The sequence below is a fragment of the Lontra canadensis genome, unplaced genomic scaffold (genome assembly GCF_010015895.1).
Source record: "Lontra canadensis isolate GAN:19392208 unplaced genomic scaffold, GSC_riverotter_1.0 scaffold6, whole genome shotgun sequence".
In the NCBI taxonomy this organism is placed as follows: Eukaryota; Metazoa; Chordata; class Mammalia; order Carnivora; family Mustelidae; genus Lontra; species Lontra canadensis.
In genome coordinates, this window is record NW_022631000.1 from 33963374 (window position 1) to 33980133 (window position 16760).

Genomic DNA, 16760 nt, shown 5'->3' on the forward strand with positions numbered 1-16760 from the left:
AAGAAAACCTTAGGCTCAGATGGCCTCATTGGTGAATTTTACCTGACATTTAAGAAAGAAAGAACAATTCTATACTAACTCTTCTGGAAAGAATAATTCTACACAAACTTTTAACTTTATTCTTTGAGGCCAGCATTGCCCTGATAACAAATCTAGTTAAAGACATTACAACAAAATGGCAAGCTAATATCCCTCATGATCATAGATGCAAAAATTTGAAAGCAAGATTTAGCGAATCAAATTCAGTATATAAAAAGGAAAATATATAGGGATGCCTGGGTGGCTCTGTTGGTTGAGCATCTGACTCTTGGTTTTGGCTCAGGTGATGATCTCAGGACTGTGACACTGGACTGAGTCAGGCTCCACACTCAGCATGGAGTCTGCTTGAGGATTCTCTCCCTCTGCCCTTCCCCCCACTCACTTGTGCACGTGCACGCACTTGCTGGCAGGTGCTCTCCCCCTCTCTAAAATAAATATCGCTTAAAAAGTGAAGAGGAAAATATATCATGATTACTTGAAGCTTATTCCAAGAATGTAGGGCTAGCTTGACATTTAAAAGTCAACCAATCAATATAAATTACCACATTAACAAACTGAAAAAAGAAAAACCATATAATAATCTCAACAGACACAGAAAAAGCATTTGACAACATCCATTCCTGATCAAAACTCTCAGCAGAACAGGAATAGCGGAGAACTTCAACTTGATAAAGGGAATCTATGAAAAACCTACAGCTTATGGATGAAAGACTGAATGTTTTCCCTCTAATGTCATTGTTTCAGTGAAACTGGGTACAGAAATTTGAGAAATTTTGTTTTGGACTTGTTGAATTTAGGGCCCAACATGCCGTTGAGCATTTGACTGGGGATTTGCAGAGTAATATGTATCTGGAACTCAGAGGAGAGAGCTGTCATAGAGCCTATTAAAAGATATTTTAAAACTAGTTTTTATTTTTATTTTATTTTTTAAAGATTTTATTTATTTGAGAGAAAGAGAGAGCACAGAGAGCGAAGCAGACTCCCCACCAAGCAGGGAGCCAGATGTAGGACTCCATCCCAGGACCCAGAGATCACGACCTAAGCCAAAGGCAGATTCTCAAGCAACTGAGCCACCCAGGCGCCCCTAGTTTTGATTTTTAAACAAGTACCCCAAAGAAACACAGCTGAAGAGTAAGATGAGAAGAGGGTAGGGAATGGAAATATTGAGGAAAAGTGATACATAAGCTTCCTCTTGTAGGACAGATACAGAAAGAGGGGGAAGAAAAGGTGACTGAAACAATATCAATTATCATTAAAAACAAAACAAAACAAAAAGACCAAGAACAATCTTACAGGTGAAAAGACACTTCTATGATATACTAAGAGAAATCCAGTTTCAAGAACAAGGGAGGGGTCAATAGAGTCAAAAGCTGCAGAAGAACTTTAGATATAAGGATCCTGGTACCTTAGCAACAAACACAGGTGACCACTAGAATATATTTAAAATAGGTATTATCTAGTATAGATGGGCTTTAGCCAATCCTTAACGCTGGCACATCACATTCCATTCCATTCCATTCTGCGTGGATATTGATGTAAGCTGAGTCTCTCCTATTGGTTACTACACTGGTCTCTTGACGCTCATGCAGACCTACCAAGAGAGCACAGTATCCATGGCGTTAGAAACTTCAAGTATCCCCTTTTCAGCCCAAAAAAGGGTAAGTGAAATACATTGACTCAGTGGTCAATGGATTTTGGAACTTTTGTTCCCAATGGTAATAAATTGTCTATCCTTTTCCAGATCAAGTACCCCCTACCTCCTATTCCGAGAGGCAGAGAGGCACATTACCTCACTAAGCCTCAATTTCTTTATTATTTAAAAGCAGAGGGGCGCCTGGGTGGTTTAGTAGGTTAAGCCTCTGCCTTCCGTTCAGGTCATGATCTCAGGGTCCTGGGATCGAGCCCTGCATCGGGCTCTCTGCTCAGCTGGGAGCCTGCTTCCCTCTCTCAGCCTGCCTCTCTGCCTACTTGTGATCTCTCTGTAACTAACAAAATAAAATCTAAAAAAAAAAAAAAAAAAAAAAAGTGGGCAAGAACGTAAATCCTACCTCACTACCTTCATGAAATAGCTTAGAATAAAAAGAGTTCTTGTAAGTCAGGGTTGTCTTACTCTAGCTCCTTGATACTTGGACCCTGACCCAGAGCATGAGCTCAGCAAATGGCTGTATCGTAGTAATTGAATATTTGTTAAAAGGCTTTGTGAATTTGGAAGCTGTTCCAAGTGTTATTTATTCTCCAACCCCGATTTAGTTTCCCAGGTGACCAAATTTAAAGTAATACCTGATCTTGCCGGTAGCCAAGGAGTGGCTGGAAGGACTGTAGCCTCTTTCCCACAAACCATCTGGATAAAAATACTGGGCGCTGTGCAGAGTTTCATGGCCAGTTCCCTGGCCCAGCATCCCACCAGATTGCTGCTCGCAAACCTCTTCCTTTTGGAAATTCTGCACCCCATGTAGAACTTTTGCGGACCCACATGATCAAATTTCACTTTGACATCCCTTGAGAGGTCACGACGAAACCCTTCCCAGTAGCCTTGGCTGCCCCATCCATGCCCCACAACCTGAGATGGGGCCGCGACAATGGCTAAGAGTTCCCCCAGGGGCCCAGCTCTCGGGAGGCTTCCTACTCCGCTCCCCCAGCCTCTAACAGAGGTCCAAGGCTGCCGGCCCGCAAGCCTACTGAAAGCTTTCTGAGGCTCGGGTTTTCCTCAGAGGAGGGCCTTCGCGGCGGAGGAGGGGCCGACAGTCTTGGGCTCCTCCTCCTCCTCGCCAGGCCCCTTGCCGGGTGCGGGGGCGGGACACGAGCAGGGCTGTTGGGTGCGGGCTCCTCCCCGCCAAGGGCGGACTAGAGGAGGCGAAGGCGGGTGGGGTTCCTACTGGGGGGCGGACTTTGGCGGCGGAGGCGGGGCCGGGCGGCAAAGGCCCTACTTCCCAGGGCCGGGAGGGCCGGAGAAGCAGCGGGTTTATTTTCCCGGAGGCTGACCTCGGCGGCGGGAAAGGACTTGGGGGCGGGGCCGGACCCGAAGGCCCCTCCTCCCGAGGCGGGCTTATCTGGCCTCCGCGGCCGCTGCCGGGTGTCCGCGGTTTGGCTACTTAACCGAACGGGCTCTGGCTCCTCCCAGTGGCCGGCCGGGGCGGAAGCAGGAGGCGGGGGCAGCGTGCGTGCTGCTGGTCTTCTCTCCCGCGGCGCTGGGGCCCGCGCTCGGCGGCTGCTGCTAGATTCGGCGCCTCGCAGTCGGCTAGCTCCTCTCCGCGCCCTCCCGCTTCTAAAACCAGGCCTCCTGCTCAAGCCCCAGCCCGCGGCGTCGACCCCGCCGGCCCTCTCCCGCCCCGTCTCATACTGTGGCCACCGCTGCCGCGGCCCCGGCCCCGGCCCCGATGGCTCTGTGCAACGGAGACTCCAAGGTCAGTTCTTTGGCGCGGGGCTCCCTGCCCCACCGCCTCCGGGCGTAGGCGAGGCTTCGGGGCCAGGGAACCACCGCTCGACCCCCCTCCCCCCAGCCGTCTGCGCAGCCCTGCGGCCCGGGCAGCTGCGCGTCGGAGAGTCCCCGGTCGGGGCCTGTGGCGTGTTTTCTCTTCGGGAGCGGCAGGTGCTTTGTTGATTTTTGTCTGCGTGTCGGGGTTCCTGCGCCCGCTCGTCTCCCGGCGTCGGGGAGGGCGTCAGCTGCAGCGGCCGCGCCGCTAGCCCTCGCCTCCCCCGCTCCGCTGTGGGGCTGGGAGCCCGAGGAGCGCGGCCGGAGGGCGGAGGTTGGGAGGCAAGCGGGTGTGTGTGTTTGCTTCCTCAGCCCTCACCCCGTCCCTTCGGAGGCTGGGGGCCTTCTGTGGACCTCCTGGGGTCCGCGGAAGGCAAGGCAGGGTCGGGGCCTCGCGTGCGGCGTTTAAGCTGTGCTGGCCTCCAGTCTTCCCGCCTCCCCATTTCCCGCCTGCCCTCGGTGAGGCCCTCCGCGTTCCCCAACGCCGGCCTTGGGGTCCGCGGCGGCGAGGCCGGCCCTCGGCGAAGCCGCGTGATTGGAGCCCTCCCTCCTCTCCCCCGCTCCCCGGTCCTCCGGTCAGTCCCTGGTCAGGGCCGGTGACCCGAGGGTCGCTCCCTCCGCTGCACCCCCCCCCATCCTTCTCCGAGGGCAGCAGCGTGGGTCTAACCCCGCCCCTAGCTGCTAGCTGCTGCTTTGGCACGTTTGTTTGCGGTGGATCCGCTCCCCGCGGTGGCGAGCCCTCTCCCGGACGTGAGCCGCGGCCACCGCGTTGCGAGGGCTGGGGCACTGGGGAGTCCCGGGGTGTTGGAAAAGTTGCCAACTTGATGTGGGGAGAGCACGTTTGGGTCGCCGCTGCGCTTCTCATCGCTTCCAACTCACTTTTTTCTATAGACCCTCCTGTTTGGTCTCGCTTCTGAATGGAGCACCTTCGCTTTCACTTCTGTATTGAAATTTTCGTTGGCTTGGAGTTTTCAGACCCTCACAAAGTCGATTTTGTCTGCGATAAATGCATAGTTTTGAACTGGAGATTAACTTGAGCAAGATGTATCTCCTGCACACTGTTTAGAGCCTGGCTTTAAGAGATTACTTAAATTTTATTCATGTGTGTGGGATTTTAAAAGTCAGGTGGGAGTTGGTGTTCCAAGTCAGTTACCTTATTCAGGTGGTGGTCTCTTTAAACGGTGCTAAGTGTCACATTATTAGTAGGTTCTCTCCTACTAAGATTGCTTAGTACTTTCCAAACATTAAAAAACCTTTGTTGAACAAATGAGAAAAGATAAGGTACCGATATGTTCTTTTATTTATTTATTTGTTTATTTTTAAAGATTTTGTTTATTTGAGAGAGAGAGAGATCACAGGTAGGCAGAGAGGTAGAGAGAGGGGGAAGCAGGCCCCCTGCCGAGCAGAGAGCCTGATGCGGGGCTCAATCCCAGGACCCTGAGATCATGACCTTAGCGGAAGGCAGAGGCTTAACACACTGAGCCACCCAGGTGCCCCTGATATGTTCTTTCAAATCGAGAAAATGCGTAGACTACGTGAAGCTCTTTTCTCAGGATTATAAAGGGAAATGAAGACAGTCAAACTTGGCGTTTTGGACCTCAGAAGCTAATGTAAACCTCATTGTACAGCTTTTTCCTGTACATTAGCTCACTTGCAAAGCATTTTTCTATTTTGAGACTTAAAACTTATCTTTGTGCTAGTGGAGGAAATGACTGTACTAATAGGAGGACTCAATCCTAATTTATAGACTTTGAAAAATATATGGTGATTTGAGAAGGGTATTTTCACAAAATTAAGTTCAAGACTCAGTTTCCAAATTTGTTTGTCCCAGGAGTATAAACATCATTTTTTTTTTCCTAGTTGATGTTTTTGTTTTAATTTGCTTTTTAAGGAGAGTCTAAAAAGCCTCAAGTGAATTGCTGATTAATTTTATTTCAAGGTCCTTTATGTTTTATAGCATACTCAAGCATGGTTTTTTTTGTTGTTGTTGTTGTTTAGTTTTTGTGTTTGGGAGTAACAATTAGATGTGAACTGAATTGGAAGCACTTTGAGGAGGGGTCATCAGGGAAATAACGTATTTCATCAAATCTATTATTATTTCATGTACTCTTAAGGAGGAAAAAACTCCAGTTAAACTATGATACGTCATTGATCATAAGAAACATTTCAAGTAAAGAGATGTGTAAACATGAGATAATATGCATAATAAATTAGGTGAAATAAGATATTTTTAAGAGATCCACTTGGAAATCTGAGTAGGCATCTCTCTTCCATAGTTTACCGCTGAACCACCTTTCCCTCTGGAGTGAAATATAAGTACTGTGCCCAGGCTTGCTTTGTACATCAATTTGACTCTGAAAGTTCTGTGTAAATCCTGGTTCATAAATTAAAGTGGGAAGAAAGAGCTGATTTTGATTCCTATTCTGGTACATTTCAATTCGTATTAGGATTTTCTAAAATGACACTTTTGCACGATAGAAATTAGGGAGAGACCTAAAATCTATAAAAACATTTGGGCTGATTAATTATCCAAAGTAGAGGTTATAGTTTTCTTAGTTAAGGAGTTGAGATAATGTAATTAAGAAGTTAAGATTTTATGTAATGGTTTATTTAAAACGTTTTTTTATAGCTACTCCGTGTTATATATGAATAATATATAGGTCAAGTATCAGACATAGTAACTATTTTCTGTTTTATTAAGGTAGGATTATCAGAATTTTGTTCTGGGCTACTTGGACTACTTGTCAAGTTTCCCACTTTTTGGCCTTATCTAAGCCTCAGACTCTGGAGGGACCTGCTGTATCACCTTTACTGAAATGTTGACTGGGGTAAATCATACTTGAATTAAAGGTGTTTTATAAATTGTGTGTGATATAGAATCTTTAACGACATCTGTTAAACTTTTAAAATTGGCATTTTTAAATTTTTTTTTTTTAAATAAGACAAACCAAATTTTATTTTTTTGTTAAGATTTTATTTATTTGAGAAAGTGAGACAGAGGGGTGCCTGGGTGGCTCAGTGGGTTAAAGCCTCGGCCTTTCGGCTCTGGTGGTGATCCCTGGTTCTGGGATACAGCCCCTTATCAGGGGCTCTGCTCAGCGGGGAGCCTGCTTCCCTTTCTCTGTCTCTGCCTGCCTCTCTGCCTACTTGTGATCTCTGTCAAATAAATAAATAAATAAATCTTTAAAAAAAAAAAAAAAAAGAAAAAGAAAGAAGTGAGACAGAGAGAGAGCATGAGCTGCGCGAGGGGTAAGGCTGGATCCCAAGACTCTGGGATCATGACCTGAGCCAAAGGCAGATGCTTAAATGAGTGAGCCACCCAGGCGCCCCTTTAAAGTTTTTGAATTGAATTGAGAGATAACATTTTTTACCTGGGTTGCATGAGTATTAAACAACTGTCCTTTTATGATAACTTTATAGAACGTTTATTTAAAGGTCAAAGGTTTTTGTTTTTGTTTTTTTCCTGCTTCAGATTTTGTTCAGATATTAAGATATTTATCTAGGTGCTCAGTTGGTTAAGCATCTGGCTCTTGATTTCGGTTCAGGTCATGATCTCAGTGTTGTGAGATTGAGCCCCTCATCAGGCTCTGCGCTGGGGAGGGAGCCTGCTTAAGAGAGTATGTCCCTTTCCCCTTCACACTTACCTCCCTGTCTTTTTTCCCTTCCCCCACCTTAAAAAAAAAAATCTTCATCTAGAATGTAAGAGCTGTTACAGACAGAAGAAATAGTTTTTTTTTTGTTTCCTGTTAGACTTGGAAGGTTTTGAAATTCCTCCAGGAACCTCAGATAGCCTTGTCTTTATCTGGGCCAACTTGTTACTTAGGGAAGATAATTGTCTTTTAAGTATTTTTTTTTTAAATGTAGACTTGTTCAAATGTATTTGATACTTTTAAAAGGCTGTTTAATGATTCCTATTTCAAAGGATGCTATTTAATGTAATGAATACTTATTTGCTATACAGAAGAATAAAATTTACCTCTGTCATGGTGCTTACAGTGTGTCTTCATGTTTCCTACTAACCTAGACTGTTTAGATACTCAAAATGAATAAAGTCCTTAGGGATAAAACATAATTCTGAAGATCTTTGTGAATCAACAGAAAAGTAATCATTTCATAGAAATTTGAATTTTTGTATAGCATGTATAATTCTGGGTTGTGTAGAATACCTTTTTCATTCTTATTGTGAAATAGAAAAGTTTCTGTATTTTCTTAAGAATCACAGTGATTCAAAAAAATAGCTCTGCTATAGTAGTAATGTGGTGTTAGTTGGTTTTCTAGTGGTGGACCCTTGCCACGGCTTCGCGGTCATTGTTTTGAGGACCAAGGAGATGGTTTATATAGTTGTGTGTGCATTCCCTAATATGGTACATTATAATGTCATAGGGAGCAAGGGGTTTGGTTATAGTAGTGTGACCTTATAATTCTTTGTCTAAACTGGGGCACTTAAACATAAAAGGAATTGCTAAAAATTGATAATTGATGTAAAATAAAATATTACCAAAGAAAAGAAATACTTGTGGTTTTATACAATAAAGTAAATAAATGGCAAAACTCTTTTAGCAAGAATGCTCAAATTACTCTCTCTGGACATCATGCACAGGAACATATATATCTCTTCCCTGCATATACTTTACAGATGCCTTATTCATATTTCCCAGTGACCAGATGATGGTGGCCTGAGGTTTGGTGCAACTTGCAAGCTGAGCAATGGCTGTGGCACTCAAGGCTGGATAGAGTTGTCTACCCTTAGATGTCCCTGTCCAAGTGTACTTCATTTTATTAGGAAAGGATCTGGAAAAAGAAATGGGGTATCAGTGGTTGGCTTTCAGATTGAACCTGAAGTTAGAAGTGAGAACTCTGTGTTCATTGTACCTGTACTCCGCAGAACTAGAAGGTAGGGAGTATAAAGTGAAAGTGTAACAAACCCCATCCTATGTTACTTTAATGCAGTTATTCATAGGTTAAAAATTAACATGTTAAAAAATTAAGACTGAGATAATGGATAGGTGTGGGAATAACTTGTAAATTAGGACAGTCCTGGCAAACTGGGCCATATGGTCACTCCAGTTATAGAGCACATATTGCCCTGAGTTTGGATCTTGATTTCAACAGTGACATCCTGTTTAAAATTTGGCTAAAATTTAATCCTAATGTGTATATTAGAATAATTATTTCTGAATTAGTAACTATACTAAGAGTTTATGAAATTCTTAAAAACTGAGTGTCAAGTTACTTGTTTTCTAAAAGGTAAGAACCAGCACTGTTGAAATTGACCAACAGGTAAAATAATCTGCTCTAAGCTACCATAACATTTGCAGGGGATATTTCCCCAAACTTAAAGCTGCTTGGACCTGCAAAATTCTGTTATTCTTGTTTGTCACAGGAGGACAGAATTCTTTTTGTCTCTTAAAACTTAACTGAGATCTATGTAAATTTAAATCGCTTTCACCTTGTCTGTAATTGGGGAGAACTAGTTTTAAGTAATTTTTATCCTCTAAGTCTAATTATGAATATAAATCTAAGACTCCAGTATTGTAAAATGCAGCTTTGAACAAATTTTGGATGAAGAATCCCTAACTAATTTGGGAAAATTTAGATGAATATAAAAATACTTACGGGGGGGTGCCTGGGTGGCTCAGTTTGTTAAGCATCTGCCTTGGGCTCAGGTCATGATCTCACGGTCCTGGGGATCAAGCCCCACATTGGGCTCCTTACTCAGCGGGGAGTCTGCCTCTCCCTCTCCCCCTACCCCCCCAACTCTTGCATTCTCTCTCTCATTCTATCTCTCTCAAATAAATAAATTAAAAATAATTAAAAAAAATACTTACAGGGGTGCCTGGGTGGCTCAGTGGATTAAGCCTCTGCCTTCAGCTCAGGTCATGATCTTGGAGTCCCGGAATCGAGTCCCATATCGGGCTCCCTGCTCAGCGGGGAGCCTGCTTCCCCCGCTCTCTCTCTCTGCCTGCCTCTACACTTACTTGTGATCTCTGTCTGTCAAATAAATAAACAAAAAATCTTAAAAAAAAATACTTACAGATAAATCATTGTTTTTGTTTGTTTATTGGTAAGAGTGAAACTTTTTAATGCTGTAATTTTTCCCCTTTAACATTTTCTGAAAAATTTCAAACTGACAAGTTAAAAGAAATTTTAGTCAGCATTTAGGTATACCACCTAGATTCTACTCTTTACTTTTCTTAAAAAAATATTTTTATAACTGCTTTATTGAGATACTCATATATCATAAAATTGTGCTGTATAAAGGGCACCGTTCAGTTGTTTTTAATGTACTCATAGATTTGTACAACCATCAACCACAGTTAATTTTAGAACATTCTCATCACCCCCAAAATAAATCCCTGTACCTTTTAGCAATCAGTCCTCCTGTTACCTGGCCTGCCTTTCTCTCCCAGCCCTAGGCAACTACTAATATATTTTGTCTCTACAGATTTGCCTATTCTGAACATTTTATATGACTAGAATCTTGCAGTATGTAGTCTTTTGTGACTGGCTTCTTTTATGTAGTGCAGTGCTTTCAAAGTTCATCTTTCTTTTGCATGTGTTAAGTACCTTATTTATTACCAAATAATATTCTGTTGTATGGATATATCACCTTTTACTTATCCATTCATCATTTGATGGACACTGGGTTTTTATACTCTTTGCGTATTATGGATAATGCTGCTATGAATTTTTTTTTTTTTTTTAAGATTTTATTTATCCATTTGACAGACAGAGATCACAAGTAGGCAGAGAGGCAGGCAGAGAGGGGGGAAGCAGGCTCCCTGCCGAGCAGAGAGTCTGATGTGGGTCTCAATCCTAGGACCCCGGGATCATGACCCGAGCTGAAGGCAGAGGCTTTAACCCACTGAGCCACCCAGGCGCCCCTGCTATCAATATTCTTGTACAAGTTTTTGTGTAGACATAAGTTTTCATTTCTTTTTGGTATATACTAGGTATATAATTGCTGGGTCATGTAGTAATTCTATATTTAACCTTTTGGTGAATAGTCAAACTGTTTTCCAAAGCAGCTGCAGTATTTTACATTTCTGTCAGGAGTGCATGAGGTTCTAATTTCTCCACATTTTTGCAACGCTTGTCTTTTGGATTATAGCCATCATAGTGGGTATTAAGTGGTATCTCATTGTGATTTTGATTTGCATTTCCCTAATGACCAATGATGTTGAACATCTTTTCTGAAGATTTCTATTTATTTATTTGACAGAGGGAGAGATCACAAGTAGGCAGAGAGGCAGGCAGAGAGAGAGGAAGGGAAGCAGACTCCCTGCTGAGCAGAGAGCCGGATGCGGGGCTCTATCCCAGGACCTTGGGATCATGACCCGAGCTGAAGGCAGGGGATTTAACCCACTGAGCCACCCAGGCTCCCCTAGTGACAAGTTTCTTAACAGAAATGTGCTTTGCAGATACTTTCTGCCATTCTCTGGGTTTTTACTTTCTTAATGGTGTCTTCTGAAACATAAAAGCTTATAATTTTGATGTTCAACTTATTTTCTTTTGTCATTTATCTTTTAGTATCTCATTTAAAGAGCGTTTCCTCCCACTCCCCCCCCAAGTTCTTTTTTTTTTTTTTTTTTAATTCCAGCTAACATATAGCCTAATATTAGTTTCAGGAGTAGAATTTAGTGTTTTATCACTTATGTATAATTCCCAGTGCTCATCACAAGTGCCTCCTTAATACCCATCACTCATTTAGCTCATCCTTCACCCTCCCATCTAGCAATCCTTTTTGTTCTTTATAGGTAAGAGTCTGTTTTATAGTTTGCCTCCTAGGAGCATTTACTGATGACCTTAAATCTTGTATAATTGTCTGTTTTCTTCTAAAAGCTTTGTAGCTTCAGCTCTTATGTTTAAGTCTTTGATCCATTTTTGTTGTGAGATCCTAAGTTATAATTTATATATATTATAATTTATGTAAGTTATAGCATTTTCATGTTGTTGCATTATTGTCATGAACTGTGAGATATGGTCCTCCCAACTCCTGACATCTGATTGGGTGAAATAAGGCACCAGACTTACAGTGTTAGTCTGAGGAGATAACCTTTTAAAAGGAAATTAAAGGTAATTAGGAATAAAAGTATAAACTTTTAATGGACGGTTAATTGGATGCTTAATTCACTTAAGTGGATTTAACCTGGTAGATTTTGGTTTTGTAATGGAGTGGCTCTTAGATTTGAAGTTTGGCCTTGTTTTTGACACCATGGCTGGGCTCGACCATCTGGTGCTCCTGAAGGCTGAGGGTAAACAATTGCTTATTGTAACATTGTTTTTCAGTTTGTGGAGACACATGGTTTGAAAAAGGTCACTAGTAAGTATTTTGTTTTGTTTGTTTTTATTGAGGTAAAATGTTCATATGCAAATTGTTTGTTTTTATTGAGGTAAAATGTTCATATGCAAATTGTATAGATCTTTAAGTGTACAATTTGAATTTTGACAAATGTATATACCTGTGTAACCACTACCCCAGTCAAGATAAAAACCATTTCTGTCACTCCCAAGTTCTTGCATGTTCCTTGGTTCCTTCAGCAGCAACCACTGTTCCAATTTCTATAGTCAGACATTAGTTTTGTCTGCTTTGAACTTTATATAAATGGAGCCATCTAGTGATTTTTGGCTTCTTTCACACAGCATAATGTTTTTGAGATTGATCTATGTTATTGTATCAGTAGTTCATTTTTATTGTTGTGTAGTATTCCACTATAGGATATGCTAGAATTATTCCATTCACATGTTGATGGCCATGTGGACTGTTTCCAGATTTTGTGGACATAGATGTTCATTACTTTTGGATAAACCTAGAAGTGGAATTACTGGGTCAGAGGATAGACCCTAATAGGTTTTGGTATTTTTATTTTGTACAGTTTAGAATATTTAGGTTATAATAATCTTGATGCCCAGAAGTTGGTAGAGTAAAATAAACTTAAAAAAAATTGCATCATAATATTTTGTCCTTAAGGGTATTTTGAAAAGTACCTTGTTCAGCTGTATTTTAATGGAAGTAGGATGTGGTTTGTGGGCAGACAGGCTACTTTTAGATTGGCTTTTTAAACCTGTACCAGTAGGAATGAACAACTTCTTTATTTAATAATAGCAATCTGAATTTTAAATTCAAAAATAATTTGAGGGTGGCTGGGTGGCTCAGTCAGTTAAACGTCTCTTGATTTCTGCTCAGGTCCTGATCTCAGGGTCATGAGATTGAGCCCTGTGTTGGACTCCATGCATAGTGGATAGTCTGCTTGAGATTCGCTCTCTCCCTCTTCCTCCGTCCCTCCCCCTGCTTGCATGCAAGCCTGTGCACTCTCTCTCTCTGGAATAAATAAAATAAAAAAAATAATTTGACAGTAAAGCTGATGAAAACAGAATTGGAAGCACTCGGGATTTAATAAGGCTAGGTTTTAATTTCTTTTTTTTTTTTTTAAAGATTTTATTTATTTATTTGACAGAGATGACAAGTAGGCAGAGAGGCAGGCAGAGAGAGAGGAAGGGAAGCAGGTTCCCTGCTGAGCAGAGAGCCCGATACGGGGCTCGATCCCAGGACCCTGGGATCATGACCTGAGCCGAAAGCAGAGGCTTTAACCCACTGAGCCACCCAGGTGCCCCCTGGGTTTTATTTCTTTCTTTCTTAATGCAGCCTTGGCATTAGTGCAGTATTTGCATATGTTTTATAAGAACTTTTCTGTCTGTTCGTGAGGCATATTATCCTGGTATGGTAAATCTTGGGTTCACCAGGCCTACCTCTCCAGAGGTTAATTAATAGTGGTTCCTTTTCCCTGATGTCTTTCCTTCATTAGTTACCCCCTTAAAAAAAGATAAGTATGCATTTATATTTTAAATTTCTAAAGCTAGAGAATCAGTATAATGTGTATCTTAAGGACAAGGTCATAGAGAGCTAAGCATGATTATAGCCATTTTGAATAATTTTGCCTTGTATTCTTATGTATTTCTACTATATATGACTAGGGAAAGCAGAATCATAGTATGTTACAGATTGAGAACCTGCCATGGATGCTTTGGTGTTAAACAGTTTTTGTAAAATTTTACTTTAGGTGGTATTAAAAATTTTCAGAAGGACATGTGAATTAATTTAGTGCTGATGAGTTTGTGGGTCAGCTCAGCATTGCTGAGCTCCACTACTGTCACCTGTCTATTGGACTACTAGGTTGATGGTGTTTTCATAATGGCAGACTCACAGGATGCAAGTAGAATCACCATTTCAGCCGTTATTATAGTGGTCAAAACAAATCTCATGGTTGAGCCCAATGTCAAGAGTGAGGAAATACATTCTGCCTAAAACAAGATAAACTGCAAAGTCATATGAGGAATGGCATGGATATAGGGAATGGTGAAGAATTAGGGCCAATGATACAATGTTACATATAGAATATTAAAAACATGCATAAGTTGGGGTACCTGGGTGGCTTAGTGGGTTAAAGCCTCTGCCTTCGGCTCGGGTCATGATCCCAGGGTCCTGGGATCAAGCCCTGCGTTGGGCTCTTTGCTCAGCAGGGAGCTTGCTTCCCTTTCTCTCTCTCTGCCTGCCTCTCTGTCTACTTGTGATCTCTGTCTGTCAAATAAATAAAAATAAAATCTTTAAAAAAAAAAGTTGTTTAAAAAACATGACTAAGTAGAGCAAAGGCTTTAAATATAAAGCTCCTAATCAGGGGCGCCTGGGTGGCTCAGTGGGTTGAGCTGCTGCCTTCGGCTCAGGTCATGATCTCAGGGTCCCAGGATCGAGCCCCGCATCGGGCTCTCTGCTCGGCGGGGAGCCTGCTTCCTCCTCTCTTTCTGCCTGCCTCTCTGCCTACTTCTGATCTCTCTCTGTGTCAAATAAATAAATAAAATCTTAAAAAAAAAAAAAAAAAGCTCCTAATCAGCTAAACAGATGTAAGCATGTGGTCAAACTTCTTTCCTATACATATACGTAAAATGAACTGCTACATAACTGTCACCTGTATTCAATAATTGCACCTAGAATTTTTTATATATATCATAAAAGATTTAGACTTTTTTGAGAATTATATACCATTTACAATTAAAAAGATATGAACTAAATTAGTTTTGATATTTTTTAAGCTTTCTGCATGTTTAGTCTGACACTTTTAAGTTAGTTTTTGATCTGAGTTGTCTAAAATCTGTTTTTCCACACATCTATGCCATCAAGAATTTTGATGATTCACCATTTCTTGAGAGTGCTCAGTTACTTCTGGAATTTTTTTCCAGGCCATTGATGACTCATTCTGCAAGTTTTGATGCTTCCTTGATCTTACCAAAAGATGTCAATGGAAGTTTTTTAGGTAGTAACCAGAATTCAGTCCTCCTTCAAGTGGTTTTTAAATGTTAAAGGGGTGCATTTGTCCAGCGATACTACTAGGGTAAGAGGCCACTGTACTCTCCAGGGGTCTTGCTCAGTGTTTATAGAATACATAGAGAAATGACATACTTGGTGAGTTATATAAAGCTTCAGAATGTCTATTCTAGATGAATTTCAGCCAAGCTCAGCTATATATTTTTTTTGCTTAATCCTTGGGGCATCTTTCTGCTTTAAGGGAAGTTTTCTGAGACTCCAGGGAATCTCTTTCTCTTGAGGGATTTTATGTCAAATTGTACATAACTATGGCCATGGCAGTGACAGCTGTGTCACTGAGCTAATAGAAAATTTAAGATATAGTGTGATTTTAGAGATGTCTGGCTTTCAGTTGGCATGTCTGAGATTGATTTATCCATGTTGGGATTTTTCAGCTAAAGAGGACATTACCCTCTGTTGGATCATGGGGGTGTTTAAATAGCAATTTAGGTTCAAGATTAGATCAAGGCTTTATAGGGCTTGGAAGGTATTTTGGACTTAATTGAACTTTTTTCTGAGGGGGAATCATTGTAGGATTTTTAAGCAGGGGGAGGACTTAAAATCAGATTTTTTTTTTTTTTTTTTTTTAACTTTTAAGCACATAGACTTGTTAATGAACTGATCAAAGTCTGGATCATCAATAGTGGAACAAAATGACATTGTGTCCTTGCCATTGTGTTTTATTAGGAAGAGGCATAGTTACATCACCAGTGTAAGATTGTTGCCAAAAGTTTATCTGGAATCTAATAATAAGGCAACAAATAGATCCTGGTTGAGGCATATTCTACAAAAAGCTGATTTGAATATTTAAAAAAATGTCCATGTCCTAAAAGACTGTAAAAAGGTGGATAGATAGTTCTAGATTAAAGGAGACAATGACATGACAGTGTGAGTATAGAGTCTGTGGTTTTTGATAGGGTTGTGGAATTCAAAACAAAACAAAAAAGCCAGGGACACCTGGGTGGCTCAGTTGGTTGAGTGGCAGACTTTGATTTGGGCTCAGGTCATGATCTCAAGGTCCTAGGATCAGGCTCCACCCTCAGTGGATGGGGATATCTGCTTCCGGATTTTCTCTCTCTCCGTGTGCTCCTCCCCACACTTGCTTGTGTGCTCTCGCTCTACAGTCTGCAAAATGAAACAAAACCAAACCATAAAGGACATTAGTGGTGACATTTAAGGAAATTCGTGTGTAGATACCATTAGTGTTAAATTTATTGGGTGTGATTGTGTATTGTAATATAAGGGAATGTCTCTGTTAGTAGGAAGTAAGTACATGCTGCGAAAGTTTTTTGGAAGAGAGGTATCTATAATTTATTTCCTAGTAATTCAGAGGAAGAAGTATATATAGATAGAAATAATGCAAATGTGGCAGAACGTTACTACTGTTGAATTTAGGTGGACGGGGGGGTTATTGTGCCATAGCTTTTTTTAAAGTTTATTTAAATCTAAAATTTTTTTGAGTTTATTTTATTTTATGATTATTATGATTATTATTATTTTTTGTAATCTCTACAGCTAGGGTGGGGCTTGAACTCACAACCCCAAGATCAAGAGTTACATGCTCCTCTGACTGAGCCAGCCAGGCACCCTATACCATATTTTCAACCTTTCTGTAGGTTTCTGTAGGTTTAGAATTTCTCAAAAATAAAAAAAGGAGGGGAGAACACAAGCATATGATAAGGTCAAGAGCTGGAGAGTCTAACTCTTTGACTTAGCCCTTTAACTGAAGGCTCCAACTTCATTCAATGTTGTATGTGAGATGATAGTTTCTTAAGAAAAACCTTCAGTGGAGGGTATTATGCTAAGTGAAATAAGTCAATCAGAGAAAGACAATTATATGATCTCACTGATGCCAGGAATTTGAGAAACAAGATAGAGGGTCATAGGGAA

At 41.3% G+C, this 16760-nt stretch overlaps 1 protein-coding gene across 2 annotated transcripts in view; it reads left to right on the top strand.

Moving 5' to 3' along the window:
• The first annotated feature begins 1600 nt into the window (after window positions 1-1600).
• The window catches only part of GMPS (guanine monophosphate synthase), a 69595-nt gene continuing 54435 nt past the window's right edge, over window positions 1601-16760 (top strand). Inside the window, exon 1 of one of the 2 annotated variants that reach the window (XM_032852569.1) lies at window positions 1601-1697. In XM_032852569.1, the coding sequence (XP_032708460.1) occupies window positions 1623-1697 (75 nt within the window). In that variant the 5' untranslated portion in view covers window positions 1601-1622. Of the gene's footprint in view, window positions 1698-3133; window positions 3444-16760 lie in introns of those variants that run through there. The other variant, XM_032852570.1, reaches the window with a different exon arrangement.